Raw genomic sequence first — 19,679 nt, forward strand, 5'->3', positions numbered from 1 at the left:
AATACTTGTTAAGCACTTATTATGTGCCAAGCACTGTTCTAAACACTGATATTAACAAGTTAATTAGGTAGGACAAAGTCCATATCACACACAGGGCTCACAGTCTAAGTACCAAACCAAAGTTATATAGCATTTCCAGGAGAAAGGAGTGGTCCCCAATGTCGAAGGCAACCAAACAGTCAAGGAAGATTAGGATGGTGATGAGTCCATTGGTTTTGGCTAGAAGGGACTCACTGGTGACTTTGCGGAGAGAGAGGTCTCAGTGGAATGAAGGAAACAGAAGCTGAATTTTAGTGTAAAGGAAGGAGTCGGGGGACGGGAAGTAGACACAGCTTCTTGGAAGAGTTTGGACAGGAATGGGTGGAGGGTGGTGGAGGAGATGGCTGAATATGGAAGAGGCATCCAGAGAAGATTTTTTGTCACAGGGGAGATGTGGCATGTTTGAAGGGGGACGGGAAACAGCCTTCACAGAGGGAGTGGTGAGGATGACCAACGGCAGCCTGGCTTATCAGAAAGAGCATGGGCTTGGGAATCAGAGAATGTGTGTTCTAATCTCGGCTTCGCCACTTGTCTGCTGTGTGACCTTGGGCAAGCCACTTCACTTATCGGTGTCTCAGTTACCTCATCTGTAAAATGGGGATTAATAACAATAATAATAATAATAATGTTGGTATTTGTTAAGCACTTACTATGTGCAGAGCAGAGCGCCGGGGTAGATACAGGGTAATCAGGTTGTCCTCTGTGAGGCTCACAGTCTTCATCCCTATTTTAAAATTAAGACTGTGAGCCCCACGTGGGACAACCTGATTACCTTGTATCTACCCTGGTGCTTAGAACAGTGCTTGGCACTTAGTGAGCGCTTAACGAATACCATTATTATTATTATTATCGAAGAGTTAGTACAAGTGTTTTTAGAAGGTAAGAAGGAATAGATTCAGAAGTGCAGGCCGAGGGGCTAGATTTGGCAAGCTGGCGGGAGATCACCTACTTGAAAAATAACTGAGAAGGATTAGAGAGTGGATTATGGATGTGGAGGAAGCTGGGGAAATGAAAGGGAGATTTGGGGGACCTCATCCCTCTAGACTGTGAGCTCACTGTGGTCAGGGAATGTGTCTGTTTATTGTTATACTATACCATACCAAACACTTAGTACAGTGCTTTGCACACATTAAGCGTTCAATAAATATGAATGAATGAATCCCAGGTCGTTCAGTTTTGTCAACGGAGTAGTTGAGAAGGATATGACGGGTGAGATAAGGGAGAGGTGAGGGAATTACAGGGCTGGGGTTGACAAGGGAGGGGCTGAAGTGTTGCTGAGTAGAAGAGAGGGCAGATTTAGAGCAGGGAGGATGAATTTGAGGTGAGAGAAGTCAGCCCGGTGCCTGGGTTTGGCTAACAGTACTCTGTGGCATGAGTGCAGGAGTGGAGGGAGCTTACTGAGGAGGAGATCCAGGCCTCTGGGTTAGTGGTGCGAGATTATTGGAGGGATGGCAAGGATTGAAGAAGTTGAGTTTGGGGGAAAAACCAGTGATGTGGACATGGAACATGGACCTAAGAGTCAGAGGACCTGGGAATTAGAACCTGCTCTGTGACCTTGGAAAAGTCACTTAATGTCTCTGTACCTCAATTACCCAATTTGTAAAATAGGGATTCAATATCTAACCTCATTCCTCTGTGGCAGACGAGCAGAGTGTATGGGGTGGGTTGTAGAAGGAGAGAAGGGAGGTGAGGGAGGAGGGGCCAATGGGATGGAGAGCTTTGAAGCCAAGAGTGAGGAGTTTTTGTTTCATGCGAAGGTTGATAGGCAAAAACCTGGAGGTTTTTGAGGAGGGGAGTGAGCTGCCCAGAGCATTTCTGTAGAAAGATAATCCAGACAGCGGAGTGAAGTCTAGACTGAAGTGGGGAGAGACAGGAGGATGAGAGATCAGGAAGAGGCTGATGCAATAATCCAGTCAGGATACGACGAGAGGTTGAATCAGCAAAGTAGCAGTTTGGATGGAGAGGAAAGAGCGGATCTTGGCAATATTGGGAAGGGAAAACTGGCAGGTTTTGGTAGAGGATAGGATGTGTGGGGTGAATGAGAGACCAGAGTCGAGGATGACACCAATGTTGCAGGCTTGTGAGACAGGAAGGAGGGTAGTGCCGTTCGCAGTGATGGGAAAGTCAAAGAGAAGACAGAGTTGGGAGGGAAGATAAGGAGCTCAGTCTTGGACATATTGAGTTTAAGGTGGCAGGCAGACATCCAGGTGGAGATGTCCTGAAGGCAGGAGGAGATACGAGCCTGGAGGGAGGGAGAGAGAACAAGGGAGCAGATGTAGATTTGGGGGTCATCTGCTTAGAGATGATAGTTGAAGCCGTGGGAGCGAATGAGTTCACCAAGGGAGTGAGTCTAGATGGAGAACAGAAGGGGACCAAGAACTGACCCTTGAGGAACCCCTACAGTTAGGGGAAGGGAGCGGGAGAAAGAGTCCGTGAAAGAGACTGAGACTGAATAGCCAGAGAGATGAGGAGAACCAGGAGAGGACGGAGTCCGTGAAGCCAAGGTTGGCTAATGTGTTGAGGAGAAGGGGTCGAGGAGGATTAGGATACAGTAGGAGCCATTGGATTTGGCCCTTCTCTCCTTCTACATCCCAGCCCGCACACTCCACTCCCCTGGTGCTAACCTTCTCTCTATGACTCATTCTTGCCTGTCCTGCCATCAACCGCTGGCCCATGTCCTACCACAGGCCTGGAATCCCTTCCCTCCTCAAATCTGCCAAACAATCACACTTCCCCCCTCCATTCAAAGCCCTACTGAAGGCTCGCCTCCACCAGGAGGCCGTCCCACCTTCAGCTCCCCCTCCCCTTTGCATTGTCCTGACTTGCTCCCTTTGCTCTACCCCCTTCCCCACCCCATAGCACTTGCATATGTATGTACATATCTATGTCTATTTATTTATATGAACGCCTGTTTACTTGTTCAAATATGTATATGTCTATAATTCTATTTATTTTTATTGATGCCTGTTTACTTGTTTTGATGTCTACCTTTCCCTTCTACTCTGTAAGCCTGGTATGGGCAGGGATTGTCTTTGTTTATTGCTGAATTGTACTTTCCAAGTGTTTAGTACAGTGCTCTGCACACAGTAAGCACTCAATAAACATGATTGAATGAATGTTGTACTCTCTCAAGTGCTCAGTTCCGAGCCACTGATTGAGTGATAAATAATTAAATAAATACCCAGTGTGTATTTAATACCACTGATTGATTGACTGAAATCAAGAATCTGGCCAACTTGGTGTTGAAAATGTTTTGGGTTGATAGAAGTGTGGATCAACTTTGTTACACTGTATTTCCTAAGCACTTAGTACCTTGCTCTGCATACAGTAAGTGGTCAATAAATATGATTGATTAATTGACTGGACTCTGCCAGATGGACATCCTTTCTCCTGGAGAATAAACATCCTTGACTTCTACCAGCTTTCTCCACCTTGCTTTCCCTTCTGCACACCACCCGGTCTTTCTAAACCTGCCCTGAAGCAGAGAAATGCCTGCCTGCTGCTCAAGCAGAGCTTGATGTTCCTCGAAGCTAATTACCCTTCTCCCCTGGAAAGCAGGAAACTGAACTCTCTTCCTCTATTTTCTCATCTGCAGATTATCAACCAAAAAAACTTACCAGGCACATAGTCCGTCACCTATCAATCAGTCAACCAATCGGTGGTATTTATTGAGCACCTATTATGTGCAGAGCACTGTACTAAGTGTTTAGGAGAGTACAATGCAACACAATTAGCAGACATGTACCCTGCCTATGACAAGCTTAAGGCCTAGTGAAAAGGCCGCAGGACTGGGGGTCAGGAGACTCAAGTTTCAAGTCTTGGCTCTGCACTTCGTTATCATCATCTTCAGTGGTATTTATTGAGTGCTTACTGTGGGCAGAGCCCTGTATTAAACCCTTAAGAGAGTACAGTACTTGCCTGCTGGGGGGGTAGTCCTTGAGCAAGTCACAACTTCTCTGTGCCTCAGTTTCTTCATCTCTGCTCTCCCGCCCTCTTGGACTGAGAACCCTGTGTGGAGCGGGGACTGTGTCCCTTCTGAACAGCTCATATATGCTCCAGTGCTCGGTACATAATGAGGGTTTAAAAAATACCATCATCACCATTATTATTCAGTTCACCCGCAAACTTATTGCCTTTATGCTCTATGTGGTTGCACTTCTGCTCCTTGGGGCTGTTTCTGGGATATAATGGCTGCGAGTATCTTGAGTTGACCCACTGGGATTTTTTCTCACCCAACAGGTTCAAAGGGGTTTTGGATAACTCCACCCTCCCTCCGTTGCAGGCTCTGGGGTTCTGGAACTCCTGGGATTCCTAAGGCTCCTGTGGTTCTGGCTTCTGGGGCTCCTGGTTCAGGTGTACCCCACACCTGAAGCAGTGGAATGTGGAGTAGTGATGGGGACTCCTATCTCTTCTGAACCCTGACCTGACCCGAAAGGCTTTTACTTCCCTGCTGGTCTCAACCAGGAATTTCCTGTTTCAGGAAGAGGGGTCTGAGGGAGAATCTAAGAAAACTGAACCCAGGACATGCCCTCCTGGGAGGAAGCCCAGTTTGTGGTTTGTCTTGGGCTCCCAGACCCTTATTTTTTATGGTATTTATTAAGCAAACACTTCTGAGTTCTGGGATAGACACGAATTCATCAGATTGGACCCAGTCCCTGCCCTGCATGGGGCTCACAGTCTAAGTAGGAGGGAGAAAAGGAGAACTGGGGACAGAGAAGTGAAGTGACTTGCTTAAGATCACGCAATAAGCAATTAACAGAACCGAGATTAGAACCTAAGTCTTCTGACTCCCAGCCCCAGGCTCTTACCACTAGGTCATGCTGCTTCCAAGACCCTTACTCCTTGCTTTACCCCAGACCTGTCCTTAAAGGACATCCTACTCTTTTTCCCCGGCTCCTTTCCAAGTCTTCCCAATCCTTTCTGGTTTCCTCCTCTCTAGCCGTACCACTCTGCCCAGGTTTCACTGCCCAGTAATCCCAGGCACCTCTGCTAGCTGGAGGAGAGGATGACAGAAACAGAGAAGTGGAGTGTCTTAGTGGAAAGAGCACAGGAGACCTAGGTTCTCATCCCGATTCTTCCAGCTGCTGGCTGTGTGACCTTGGTCAAGTCGCTCATCTTCTCGGTGCTCCAGTTTCTTCATCGCAACATGCAGATGAAATAACTCTTGTCTCTCCCCCTAAGACTGTGAGACAGGGACTGTGTCTGCTCTGATTGAATTATATCTACTTCACCACGTGGCAGTCAAGCAGTGGCATTTATTGAGCGCTTAATGTGTTAAAACACTGTTCTGAGTGCTTGGGAGAGTATAGTTCAAGAGAACGGCCCTCGCTGGCCCCTTCCCCGGCCCAGCTCCAGCCCCACTCAGGCCGACTCGGGTCGGGGCACAGGGCCCCGGCCAACGGGGCGCCCCTCGACCCCAGACACCTTCTACCGAGTCCGGACCGTGCTAACCCGAGACCCCCAGGGTCCCCGCGGGGCGCGAAGAAGAAGGCAGGCCGGGGACACAGCGAGGCAGAGGGGACAGCGAAGGAGGGAGGGAGGGCAAGCGAGAGAAGGGGAGAGGGGGAAAAAAGAACGCGGGGAGCGAATGAGACAAGGAAGGAGCGCAGATGGAAAGAGGGAGAGAGAAGGGGGGGGGAGAGGGAAGAAAGAAGGAAAGTGGGAGGAAGAGAGGGAGGAGAGAAAGAAAGGGAGGAAAAGGGGAGAGATGGAAGAAGGGATGGAGGGATTGAGGGATTGAGGTGAGGGGGAGAGAAGGGGTCGAGAGAGGGAGGGGAGGAGAGAGAAAGGGAGGGGAGAGGGAGGAAAGAAGGAGGGAGGAAGAGGGGAGAGATGGAAGAATGGAGGGGTGGAAGGGATGGAAGAATTGAGGGAGGGAGGGATTGAGATCGGGGAGAGAAAAGAAGAGAGGGGAGGGGGTCGAGCGAGGGAGGAAGAGAGAGAAAGGGACTGGAGAGGGTGGAAAGAAGGAAAATGGGAGGAAGAGAGGAGGAGAGCATCAAAGGGAGGAAAAGGAGAGAGATAGAAGAACGGGGGGAAGTGGAAGGGGTAACCCTCCCCCCCTTCCCCCACGTAAGACTGTGATCCCGTTGTTGGGTAGGGATCGCCTCTACTTGTTGCCGAATTGTACCTTCCAAGCGCTTAGTACACTGCTCTGCGCACAGTAAGCGCTCAATAAATGCGATTGAAGGAATGAATGAGAGGGGGTCGAGGGAGGGAGAGAGCAAGGGAGGGGAGAGAGACGAAAGAAGGAAAGTGGGAGGAAGAGAGGGAGGAGGGAAGGAAAGGGAGGAAAAGGGGAGAGATGGACGAATGGGGTGGGATGGAAGGGATGGAGGGGGGGAGAGAGAAGCGGGGAGGGGTGTGGAGCGGGTGAGGGCCGGGCCCTCCCTGCCCGGCCGGCCCCCTGCCCGGCCCCTTGCCCGGCCGCCCGGCCCCCTGGCCGCCCGTCCCCCTGGCCGTCCATTGGTGTGCCATTGGCTGCGGATCGGTCCGCGCCGCTGTGACGGGTCACCTCCGGGGTCCGTCCCGCCGGCCGGGCCCCGCCCCCGCCGCCGCTTTATAACGGGGATGGAGCCCCATGGCCCCACACCACCCCTTCTCACCTAAGGCGGAGGCCGGAGCCAGCGGGCCAGCGGGCCAGGGGGCCAGCGGGTCAGCGGGCCAGCGGGTCAGCGGGCGAGGGCGGCCACGCTGAGGCTGCGGGCGGCGGCCCCACTTAGCCCGCACCCCCGTTCATGCCCGGCCCGCCGGGACCGGCCCCAGCGGACCTCCCCGATCCCCCCCGCTCATCCTCCCGGGCGCCCGGCAGCGCCTGGCCTCCCACCAAGAAGCGGGGGTGGGTGGTGCCCGCGGCGCCTCCCCAGGGGCCCCCCCACCCGAGGTGCCCCCCCTTCCCCTAGGTGTCCCCGCCAGCCGCCCCGCAGCCTCCCCGGCCGCTGTCACCATGCTCCCGCGGCTCTGGGCCCGGATGGTCACCTCCCACCTGCTCCTGCTGCTGCTCCAGCTCCCCCACACTCGTCCCCACCGCTCCTCCGGACCCCGGGTAAGTCCGCGGGGGCCACCCGCCCCCCACCTCCGGGGCCACCTCCGAGGCCACCCCCGGGGCCAGGTCGGGGACCAGCTCCGGGACCAGCCCCGGGACCAGCTCCGGACCCGTCCACCCCACCTGGCCGGCGGAGGATGCCGGTGAAGGGCAGAGCCTCTTTCATTTTACGTGCATTTAAAATAGGAAAAAAAAAATGAGGAGAGGCGGGAGTGTGGGTCCGACCTCTCGGACCTCTCCCCGCTTGTGGGAACCACTGCTCCAGTGTCTAAAGGATTTTCTTCCCTTCTTTCCTGGAGCTTTCTCCGGGGGCGACGTGCTCTGCCAAAAGGTCCGGGTGGCATGGAGTTCCCCTCCCCCTTCCCAGGAGATTTCGCCCCCGGGCCTCTCGTAAACTTTTACTGTGCCTCTCCTTTCGCACCTTTCGGATCCATCTTTGCCGTTGAGGGGGGCCGGGGGTGTCTTGCCGGCCTTATCTCCCAGGAGCCGGTGGGCTTGCGGGACAGCAGCTGGTCTGGCAACTTGTCTTCGGTCTGGGTTGCCGGGCGGCGACTCAAAAGGCTCCTTATCCTTTGTGTACGGGGGTCCCAGGTGCAAGACGGGGGTGGGGGAGGCGGGGGGGCCGTTACTACCTGCGGGGGGTTTAAGGGTGGCCTCCCCCACCCCTCCCCGCCACGGCAGTGCAATAATAAAGAAGGTTTCTGGCTGACAAAAATGCTTTTATAGCTGAACCGGTTTCCAAGGAGTGCTCATCTTGGGAGGGGGTCGTGGGGGCTCTGCAGAGGAGGGACAGCTACAGATTCAAAACCTTGTCTTGGCACTGGAGGAAAAACCGGGACTGCCCCTTTTAAAAGCAAAACAACCAACTTTGAAAGAAAGCCCCCCCGCCCCCCCCAACACTGTACAGTTTCGTGCGTGTATTTCCCTCTCACATTATCTCCCGGAGGACTGCACACAATATGTATGTAATTAAACTGTCCTGCAGTTCTTCGGTGACTCTTCAGACTTATTCAGTTGGCGTTTTTCCCCCCTCTGTAACTCCACCTTCGAATAGCTGCTTCTCTCAGCTAGGAAAAAATGAAGTCCTAAGGCTGCTTTGAGAAGGCAAACTTTTAAATTATAACTTTTTCCCTTAGTGCGATCTAAAGGTCTGTAGGTTTCGAAATCTTTATTAGCACGGCATCTTTCTTTCTTCCAAGCGGAAGAGTTTTAAAGGTGTGCAGCCCTGAGCTGATAAGGTGTGCAGCCCTGGGCTGATATTGCACGGGTGGCCCGTCAGGCCCTGACTATCAGCTCCTATCAGTTCCTGCTATCATTGCGAGATCAGCGGGCCACATTAGGAGAGAGAGAGGAGTGCTAGTAGTTCCCGGCTGAGCTTTCCCTGCTGCTCCTTTCATGACCAGATGTGTAACAACAGCAGTTAAAAAGTGGCAGATTAGTTCCAGTGTGTGTCATAAATCCTTGGCAGCAGGCATCGCGGAGGCTGTAGCAGCAGCGTCAAGGGTTCCGAGTATGGGACTTCTAAACGAAGCTGCTTGATTTGATATTAAAGCTCTTAAATCCTGAGGTCAGGGGCGCAGGGCTTCCTCTGACTAATTAGGAACAGTCAGATGGCAATGAGAGACCCCAACTCCTCAAAAAAAAAAAAATCTGCTTGCCCGGGCAACCTAATCACGGCCGTTTAGCCCCTTTCACAAATGGTTTGTTACAATTCGTCATTTCCACAAATCGGGCATTCCACATATGGACAAAGCTGCTTTTCTCTTTGCCGTTGTTCACACTGGCTCTAAAACAGAAAAAGCATCTGATGCATATTTCAGAGTTCCTGTAGCCCAGCAATCTAATAGAATTGGTGAGCTTAAAAAGAAGAAAATAGACTTCTCCGCGCCCCCTCCTTCCCCACCAAAAAAAAAAAAAATCCACGTTGTGGAGTAAGCTGAGTATTGGAGAATTTGCAACTGCTTAATTCTTTTCCTCTCCCTCCCTTTTTCTCTCTGCCTTTCCCTCTCCCTGTCCCAAAATTTCCCGGAGGGGAAGCCTCTGATTTCTAAAAGTTTAATTTGTGCTTATACACGTAATAGGCTGAGTCCGGTTAATGTAATAAGTATTTATTTAACTAATAAAGTTAGCGCTGTGACAGGGGCAAGAGGAGCCGGTGGAGGAAAGGAATGAGTAAAAGAAGTACTCCAATCAGAAGTCATCTTTGCCAGAAAAAATTAGTTTTGAGGCTATTTACCTCAAGTTTAGATGTTTCACTTTCTATCCCAAATAATAAAAAAGTCCCGAGGATTCCCATTGGTTTCAAACCCCTGAAATTTGTTTGCAACTTGTTGGCCCCAGCGGTGAGATTCTTGTTCAGAATTGAGGCTAGGAAGGACAAGGAAAAACATCTGGCTTGTTCCCATTTTCCCTCCGGGAATCCCTGCATGTGTCCTCTTCTGAGTGGCAGTTAATCCTTTGAGTGACAGTTAATCCTTTGAGTGACAGCCTTTGGAGAATTGGCATCTCTATCCCCCCTGGTTCTTTAGGAAACCAAAATCATCCGCCTGCGGTTCCACTCTATCTGGTTTACTAATTGAGGTCCCCTGAGGATCATGCCCCAATTCTCTCTTCCCACCCCCCTCTATCTGTTTCCTGCCTTCATAAAATGCCTGACACTAGTTTGACTTGGGAAACCTGCAAATATCAAATAACAGATTGGTGGTTATTATGTAGGAAACACCTGACTCTGGGCCTCTCACTGGGGTTAGGAGGAATTTTTGATGGCATTCTTTAATCCCGAGCAATTGACTGATTCCTTGCCTAGGTGGCTTTTCCTGGGGAGCTCTCCCAGGCTTCTGGAAACTGCAGTGCTCTGCTCTCAGAGCTGGGGAAAGCTAGCCACAGGGATCGTTTTTGAAGCAGTGTGGCCCAGTGGAAAGAGCACGGGCCTGGGAGTCAGAGGACCTGGGTTCTAATCCCAGCTCTGCCATTTGCCTGCTGTGTGACCTTGAACAAGTCACTTCATTCTCTGGGCCTCAGTTCCCTCATCTGCAAAATGGGGATTCAATACCACTTCTCCCTCCTACTTAGTTTGTGAGCCCCATATGTGACCAGTTTATCTTGTATTTCCCGCAGCGCTTAGAACAGTGCTTGACACATAGTAAGTGCTTAGTAAATATTATTATTATTATTATTGTTATTTGAGGCCAAGAGACCTGTGAGCTTTCTAGACTTGGGGATCAGTGTGAAAGAAGCTACTGGGGGTGAGGAAGAGAGTGGGAGGAAGAAGAGTTAGAGGAAGTGAGTAGCTCTTCTGTAGAATTGCTGTCCAGTGTCAATTCTCCCCAAGGAGCATTTAGGGTTGCCCAGAGAGGGAAATTCTGCCTCTTTCTCCACTGTCTGCCATTCGGGGGTGGGAAACAGAGAACTGCAGGAGAAGCAGCGTGGCGCAGTGGAAAGAGCACGGGCTTTGGAGTCAGGGCTCATGAGTTCGAATCCCAGCTCTGCCACTTGTCAGCTGTGTGACTGTGGGCAAGTCACTTAACTTCTCTGTGCCTCAGTTCCCTCATCTGTAAAATGGGGATTAAGACTGTGAGCCCCACGTGGGACAACCTGATTCCCCTGTGTTTACCCCAGCGCTTAGAACAGTGCTCTGCACATAGTAAGCAGTTAACAAATACCAACATTATTATTATTATTAACTGCTGCCCACTCACAATATTTGGAAGTTGTGCAGGCAATCTGGATAAGAGGTAACTGGAAGTGCAGAGATAGATGATCTACTTCAGCAAATCCAGTCCCAAATGCAGCTAGCTGGTATTTCTGCTCAAATATTAGGAAATATTAGGAAAGTCATGACACCACTGTGACCGGTCTTATTTCTCCTCTGCACCTCTTGTGCAGGGGTGGTGGGAGGGAAAATGCAGGGTTTTCAGCTGGTACCAGGGTGCCCCTTTTCTCCGGATCACATAGAGGTTTAATTGTTCAGAGAGCCCAGTTTCTGGGGGAGTTCAGTCAAGGCTTTCCATGCTCCCACCCTATCCCCCCCACCTCCTTTCTCGGTCACCGGGAGGTTGTGTCGGGGAGGATGAGGGTTGGTGGGCTCATGGGGAATCCACCAGCGTGGCTCCCAAGCATCGTCAGAAGCACCGTCAGACAGGGGGAGCATTGTCCAATATTTGCTTAGCAGGGAGCGTGATGTGAGTGGGAGAGTGAATTGGGCTCCTCACTAGATTGGCCTTGACTCCTTGCCAATTCTCTGGCCTCTTCCCAAAGACCAGTGCCCAGTCCTGGACCCTAGCAGGAAGAGGCTCCTGGAAACCTTGGAAGAAGTCATTAAAGGGTTGGAAAATTTCCTCCAAGTTGCCTTCTTTGATTTAAGCCCTCATTTTCCCTACTCCCTCTCCCTTCTGTGTGGCCCTTCCACTTGGATTTGTACCCTTTATTCACCACCCGCCCCCAGCCTCACAGCACTTATGTACATATCTCTAATTTATTTTAATGCACGTCTCCCCCTTAAGACTGTAAACGTCTCGTGGGCGGGGAATGTTGTCTACCAACTCTGTGGTATTGTACTCTCCTAAATGCTTAGTAGGGTACTCTTCACACGGTCAGTGTGCAGTAACTGACAGATTGACTGAATGATAGGAGAGGTGGAAGGACCCATCTCCACTAGTTCTCATCTACCTCTCTTAGCTGCTCCTTCTTGCTCAGGTCTCCTTGATCCTCGGACTCATGAACTTTGCAAAGTCCTCCAGGCTCAGGATAATAGCATTAATGATATTTGTTTCGTGCTTTCTATGTGTTAAGCACCATACTAAGTGCTAGGGAAGTTACAAGATAATCAGGTCCCACATGGGACTCGCAGTAGAAAGGAGAGCAGGTATTAAATCCCCATTTTGTAGATGAAGGAACTGAGGCACCGAAAAGTGAATCTACTTGCTCAAGGTCACACAACAGAGAAGTGGCAGAGCCAAGATTAGAACCCAGGTCCTCTGACTCCCAGGCCCTCGCTCTTTCCACTAAGCCATGCTGCTTCTCAGAACTGAAACCACTGTTTTTTTTGTATTTCTTGTTCCCCATGAACTCTTGAGCCAACATGATTTCCGCTATCCTTAATCTACGAATTGCTTCTGAGTTCACCTCTTCAGCCCTGACCTGTCACTTGCTCTTTAACCTCTTACTTCCTCCTGCCTTTGGAGTGTTTCCATCTGGATAGCCTGCCGACATTTTAAACGATATATGGCCAAAATGGAACTCCTTATCATACTTCTGCTTTACTTGGTCATGGTCACCTGTAAATTTGTGGGCTTGGTGCAAGAGAAGCAGTGTCTCCCAGTGGGAAGAGTATGGACCTGGGAGGCAGGAGGCTTGATTTCCAGTAACAGCTCTGCCCTTTACTGCTGTGTGACCATGGAAAAGTCATTTAACTTCTCTTTGCCTAAGTTGTCTAATTTGTTAAAGGGGATTGGATATTCTCCCTCTCCATTAGACTGGGGGCCTCATTTGGGAACAGGTCTGTGTCCAATCTAATTATCATTCTTTTCTCCCCCCAAGCTTTTTTTTTTTCCCAACTGTTCCGAGCGCTGGTGAAGATTCAAGCTAATCAGGTTGGACATGGACAGTGTCCCATGTGGGGCTCACAGTCTTCATTCCCATTTTACAGATGAGGATCATATTTCGAGCACAGAACTTAGCACATAAGTATTATTTTTAGTGGTGTTATCTTTGATGTCTCATTTGTTCCTCGTATTTAATCATTCTGGAAAGCCTGCCATTCTTCAAAAATATTTCATGGGTTCCCCCTTCCAGCTCCCCCAGCTGGATTTCTGCAGCAACCTCCTTACAGCTGCCCTGCTTCCAACCCCTCCTCTTGCCCAGCCGCATGCATGATTTTTCTGAAGCCCTGAGTAGCTCTGTTCCCTTTCACAAAGGGAAATTTGGCATTTATTCTGCGATTACTGTGTGTAGAACACTGTACTAAGCACAATATAACAGAGTTGGTAGACATGTTCCCTGCCCATAATGGGCTTTATGCCCTCCGCAGCCTTTTGCCTAGAACCAAAACTATTGACCTTTGGTTTTCATGAGCTCCATCAGCTCTCCCCCACATTCCCCCATGCTTTACCGGCTGTGTTTTAGCTTACAGTCCAGAGATCCTGCCAACCAAACCTCCCAACCAGCCCTTACTCATTCCATCTGTCTCTGAACCATTCCTCCTGCCTGCCCTTCTTCTCTGCCAAACCACACGCTGTGCTGAGCACTGGGGAGTGACAAGCTTATCCGATCAGACACAGGTTTTTATCTAGTCTAGCACACTCACAATACCATTGACTCCCGGGAGACCCTGGAAGCCTTTGAAATGTAGAGCTGCCTCTTTCCAAGATGATTCTCTGCCCTTTCCTGTTTTTTTAAAAATGGTATTTGTTAAGAGCTTAGTATGTGTCAAGCACTGTTATAAATCCTGGGGTAGGTACAAGTTAATTAGATCAGACACTGTCCCTGTCCTTCATGAGGGTCACAGTCTAAGTAGAATGGAGAATCCATATTGTTACAGTTGAGGAAACTGAGACAAAGAGAAGTGCCCAACTTGCCCAACATCACATTGCAAACAGTTGGCAGAGCCGGGATTAGAACCAAGGTCATCTGACTCCCAGACCTGTGCTATTTCTACTAGACAAGGCAGGGGTTCAATTCCTAAGGTCCCTCATACTTAGAATGTGAACAATGTGGGATATGATTACCTTGTATCTGTCCCAGCACTTAATACAGTGCTTGTCCATAGTAAGCACTTAACAAATACCCTCTTCCTCTTCCTCTACTTCCTTGGTAGATACAAGATAATCAGGTTGGACACAGTCCATGTCCCACGTGGATGCACAGTCTTAATCCCTATTTTATAGATGAGGTAACTGAGGCACAGTGAAGTGACTTGTCCAAGGTCACACAGCAGACAAATGGCGGTCCTCTGACTCCCAGGCTTGGGTTCTTTCCATTAGGCCCTATGGCTTCCCAAATATGTAATTTTATAACTATATTTTTATTAATCATAATGACCTGGGGGGTACCTTCCAGACCACTACTACCAATAAGTGACCCTCGACCCAGAGCTGCTGATCCACTACACTGGACTAGGGGTTTCCCACTGGCTGCCGACCATGACCACTTTACATGAAGAGAAGGTGAAAGGGAGAGATGTAGATGATCAGTCACTCCATCAGTGGTGTGTATCGAGTGCTGACCAAGTGCTTCCTCATTTGGGTGAGTAGAGCTGAACTAGTAGACACAGTTCCTGCCCTCAAGGAGTTCACCATCCCTCCGACAGTGCTGTGGAAATCTGTCATGGCTCCTGGAGAGACCTATGGTGAGGTGGCCACTTTTCTTATTGTCAGGCCAATGCATCATCAGTCCTCAGATCCTCACCTTCAGAAGGTGAAATGGCTGGTGAACTTCTGATCCAACTGAGGCATCTGAGAGATTTCCCAGAGAATAAGGGAAGATCCTGTAACGGGGCAGGGTGAGAGAGGGAAGACTGCTGTGGAATGGTGAAGCCACAAGATCCTCATCGGAAGAAGAGTGGACTATGCTTTCAGGCTGAGTCGCTTTAGATCAATTGGACTATTTTTTTAAATGGTATTTGTTAAGCATCTGCTATATGCCAAGCATTGTACTAAGCACTGGGGTAGATACCAGCTAATCAGTTTGGACACAGTCCCTGTCCCTCATGAGACTCACAATCTTAATCCCCATTTTTCAGATGAGGTAACTGAGGTACAGAGAACTGAAGTGACTTGCTCAAAGTCACACAGCAGCAAGTGGCAGAGGCAGAATTAGAACCCCCGGCTCTGAGGCCCTGTGCTTTTCACCAGGCCATGAATAAATACTATTAATATTGGGTAGACTGGACTCTTCCAGCTACATGGGCCAGTTGAGCCCATGGGGGATCAGAGATATGTCTGGGGCCATGCTGGCTGAACAGGAAGCAAGTCTAGGCTGAAGCAGAAGTGGACAGTCCTTGGTTCTGGGGCACCACGAGGTCTACCACTATTCTTTATGCCCTAGACTGTTGGCCTGACTGGCAGAGTACTCTGGTCTTCTCATGTTTTGTCTGACCTCCGCGTACACCTTCACCACCCTACCACCTCCTCCCTCCCTGGCCTGCATTGACCAGCCCAGGTTGGGTGAGCTGTTTTGCCAGCTGTCTTCAACCCCACAGGCATGAGGCTCACCATGCAGCCTGGCACCAAAGGGGCACTGCTTCTCTCCCAGGAAGCAGCTGTGCAGAGAGGGACAAACTGGGCACCAAAATGAATTTGTGCCTGGAGTTTTTAGAGAGCTGTGCAGGCCATGACTAGAAGTAATGTCAGCATAGTGATAAGGACTGTGATACTTGTAAAGCATTTACTATGTGCCAAGCACTGGGGTCAGTACAAGATAAATGGGTCAGACACAGCCCCTGTTCCACATGGGGCTCACAATCTGAAAGGGAGAGAGAACAGGTAAAATGGGGATTAAGACTGTGGGCCCCATGTGGGACAAGGACCATGTCCAACCTGATAAGCTTCTTTCCACCCAGCACTTAGTACAGTGACTGGAGCATAATAAGTACTTAATAAATACCATAAAAACAGGTGTTTGAATCCCTGTTTTGCAGGTGAAAGAACAGAGGCACAGAGAAATGAGGTGACTCGCCCAAGGTCACTTAGGCAAGTGGCAGACCTGGGATTAGAACCCAGGTCCTCTGCCTCCACGGTCTGCGCTCTATCCACCAGGCCATGCTACTTCTCCAGCAGGGCTGAGACATATTCTTTTCCAGACATATTCTGGAAAACTTGACTTTGGCTTTTCCCGATGTTTCTATCCAGAAGAAAAGGCTGAATGCTCAATTTGACATAGATGTGTAGTCCTGTCTGTGAAGTCAGGCTGTTCTCTGGGTTTGGTAAAATCAAGGAGTCTCTCCCTACCTCCCACCCCCACCCCCTTCCAGGCGGGAGATTCTCTTAATGAGAAGCAAATGGGGCTGAGGGCTTTGACAAACCCCCACAAAGCTGAACTGTGTGGTGGCCAGCTCCCTTTCCACTCTACATCTCCCTCTCTGGCTGAGACAAGAGTTGGATTTTTTTAAAAAAATTTTATACCCCCTTGCACATGCTCAAAACTGGGGCACGTCTTCCTGGGAGGCTAATATGTTCCATGTTTTGGGCCTTTCTCCTCTCCGGCAAGATCAAGCTGCACAGCAGGGAGAAGAAGGGAGAGCTTCTTGCTCAGCTGCAGCAGTGAGGTCCGTGGAACCCTCAGAGACCCTGGCAGTGGGTTGGAATTTCTGGGAAGTGGTGGAAAGGCTGTTCTTTTTTTATGGAATTTCATTCATTCATTCAATCAAATTTATTGAACTCTTGCTATGTGCTGTACTAAACACTTGGGAAAGACCATTATAACAGTGAACAGACACATTCCCTGTCCACAACAAGCTTAAAGTCTAGGGGGAGGAGACAGACATTAATATAAATAAATAAATTAGACATGTACATATCTGTACTGTACCAAACTCTGGGGTACATACAAGCTAATCAGGTTGGACACAGTCCTTGTCCCACATGGGGCTCACAGTCTTAATCCCCATTTTACAGATGAGCTGACTGAAGCACACAGAAGTGACTTGCCCAAGGTCACACAGCAGACAAGGGGTGGAGTGGAATTAGAACCTTAGTCCTTCTGACTCCTAGGCCCATCTTCTATCCACTAGGCCACACTGCTCTTTCTCCTTTCTATCTCATTCTTCCACTGCTGACTTTTCTCCCTGATCCTTTATGAATTCCCAGTGACTGGGATATTTTTTAAGAACTTACTATAGGTCAAGCACTGTGCTAAGTGCTGGGGTAGCTGCAATGCAATCAGGCTGGACACAGTCCCTGTCCCACATGGTGCTCATAGCTTTATAGGGAAGGAAAAGAGGTATTGGACCTCTGTTTTACAGATGAGGAAACCAAGGGAAGTGACTTGCCTAAAAAGCCACAGCAGGCAAGCTGTCGAGTCAGAAGTAGATCCCAGGTCCCATGACTCCCAGGTCTGTGGTCCTTCCCCAGTGCCATGCTCCTTACCTCCCTGGTTCCTCCTACTACTAATAATATAATAATTATGGTATTTGTTAAGTGCTTACTATGTGCCAAGCACTGTTCTAAATGCTGGGGTAGAAACAGGGTAATCAGGTTGTCCCACATGGGGCTCCCAGTCTTAATCCCTATTTTACTACAAACCAGCCCACATACTAAGATCCTGTAATATCAATCTACTCATTGTATCTCTATCTCATCTACCTCGGAATTGATCTCTTGCCCATGTCCTGCCTCTGGCCTGGAATGCCCTCCCTCTTCATATCTGACAGGCCATCACTTTCCCTACCTTCAAAACCTTTTTGAAATCACATCTCCTCCAACGGGCCTTCCGCAACCAAGTCCTCGATTCTTCTTCTCCCTCTCCCTTTTGTGTCAACTTTACATTTGGATTAAGTCATTCATTCAATCATATTTATTGAGCGCTTGCTGTACACAGAGAACTGTACTAAGTGCTTGGAAAGTACAAGTCAGCAACAGGTAGAGACAATCCCTACCCAACAATGGGCTCACACTGTAGAAGAGGGGAGACAAACAACAAAACAAGTAGAGAGGCATCAATAGCATCCAAATAAAGAAATAAAATTATGGATATATACACATCATTAATAAAATAAATAGAATAATAAATACGTATATATATACACAAGTGCTGTAGGGTGGGAAGGAGGGTAGAGCAGAGGGAGGGAGTAAGGGTGAGCAGAGGAAAAGGGAGGCTCAGTCTGGGAAGGCCTCCTGGAGGAATGGAGCTTTCAGTAGGGCTTTGAAGGGGGGAAGTGAGCCAGTTTGGCTGATGTGAGGAAGGAGGGCATTCCAACCCAGAGTTGTTTTGGGAGTCGTCAGTGTCCTGAGAATAGATTGGAAGATGGTTGTCTGGACCAGTAAGTTTACACCCTTTATTGACTGTCCCTCCACTTTCGTACATATGGCTTTATTGCTCTATTGTACTTTCCCAAGCCCTTACTACAGTGCTCGGCACAGAGTAAGCACTCAACACATACGTTTGAATGAATGAATGAATGCATCCATAACATTTATTTCTATTAATGTCTGTCTCCCCCTCTATCCTGTAAGCTAGTTGTGGACAGGAAATGTGTCTACCAACTCTGGTATATTATACTCTCCCAAGTGCTTAGTACGGTTTCTGTGTACAGTAAGTGCTGAGTAAATATGACTGATTGATTAATTGATTAATATGGGTTTGCCAGGCCAGCGGTGACTTCATTTGGCAAAGATCCTGAATGTCCTAGAGAGAGTGTGGGTTTGCTAGGCCAATGGTGCTTCATTTAATCAATCAGTGAATCAATAAGTGGTGTTTATTGAGCACTGACTGTGTGCAGAACTCTGTACTAAGAGCTTGGTAGAGCGCAATATAACATAGAGCACAGGCCTGGGAGTCAGAAGCAACTGGGTTCTAATCCTAGCTCCTCTGCTGTGTGAACTTAGGCAAGTCACTTCACTTTTCTGGTCGTCAGTTACTTCATCTGTAAAAAGGGACTGAATGGGGTCTTTTTTTTTTTTGATGGAAGTTGTTAAGTACCTACTATGAGCTAGGCACTGTACTAAGCATTGGAGTAGCTACACGTAAATCAGGTTGGACACAGTCCATGTCCCATTAGGGCTCACAGAATAGATCCCCCATTCTTGACTGAGGTCATGCAGCAAGCTCTGTGTGGAACAGGGACTCTGTCCAATCTGATTAGCTTGTATTTACCCCAGTGCTTAGCACAGCACCTACCACATGGTAATCACTTAACAAATAACAAATACAAATATTTATAAATGAATCAGAGTTGGTAGACATGTTTCTTGCCCACAGCTAGCGTACAGTCTAGAGGGACTATCTAATGCTTATCATCACTGATGATGATGATGGTATTTGTTAAGCTCTTACTATGTGCCAAGTACTGTTCTAAGTGCTGATGAGAGACACGATCACTGCCTTGCACTTAGATCTGCTCCTTTTTTCCCCACCCCTCCCTCAGCCCCACAGCTCTTCTGTACATATAAGTAATTTATTTTTTGATATCAATGTCTTTCTCCCCTTCTAGACTGTAGGGTCACTGTGGGCAGGGAACGTATCTACCAACTCTGTTATATTATATCCTCTCAAGTGCTCATTACAGTGCTCTGCATGCAGTAAGTGCTCAATAAATATGATCGATTGAGCATGGGTTGCTAGGCCAGTGATGGCTTCATTCAGCACTTAGAACAGTGCCGGTGCTTAGAACAGTGCTTGGCACATAGTAAGTGCTTAACAAATACCATCATCATTATTATTATTTTTATTATTTGGCAAAGACCCCAGATAATCTTGAGGGAGCATGCTCTTTGCAGGAGTGTGGGTTTGCTAGGCAAGTGGTGCTTCATTTTATTAATCAATCAATCATATTTATTGAGTGCTTACTGTTCACAGAGAACCGTACTAAGAGCTTGGGAGAATATGGTATAACAGAGTTGGTAGACATGTTCCCTGCCTACAAAGATTTTATTTGGCAAAG

General features: G+C 48.8%; 1 protein-coding gene across 3 annotated transcripts in view; it reads left to right on the forward strand.

Moving 5' to 3' along the window:
- The first annotated feature begins 6,585 nt into the window (after positions 1-6,585).
- The window catches only part of SMOC1 (SPARC related modular calcium binding 1), a 150,025-nt gene continuing 136,931 nt past the window's right edge, over positions 6,586-19,679 (forward strand). For 2 of the 3 annotated variants that reach the window (XM_029067929.2, XM_029067935.2), the window contains exon 1: positions 6,586-7,084. In XM_029067929.2, coding sequence (XP_028923762.1) covers positions 6,986-7,084 — 99 coding nt within the window. In that variant the 5' untranslated portion in view covers positions 6,586-6,985. The remainder of the gene's footprint in view (positions 7,085-19,679) is intronic. The other variant, XM_029067942.2, reaches the window with a different exon arrangement.

This window comes from Ornithorhynchus anatinus, chromosome 1 (genome assembly GCF_004115215.2).
Source record: "Ornithorhynchus anatinus isolate Pmale09 chromosome 1, mOrnAna1.pri.v4, whole genome shotgun sequence".
In the NCBI taxonomy this organism is placed as follows: domain Eukaryota; kingdom Metazoa; phylum Chordata; class Mammalia; order Monotremata; family Ornithorhynchidae; genus Ornithorhynchus; species Ornithorhynchus anatinus.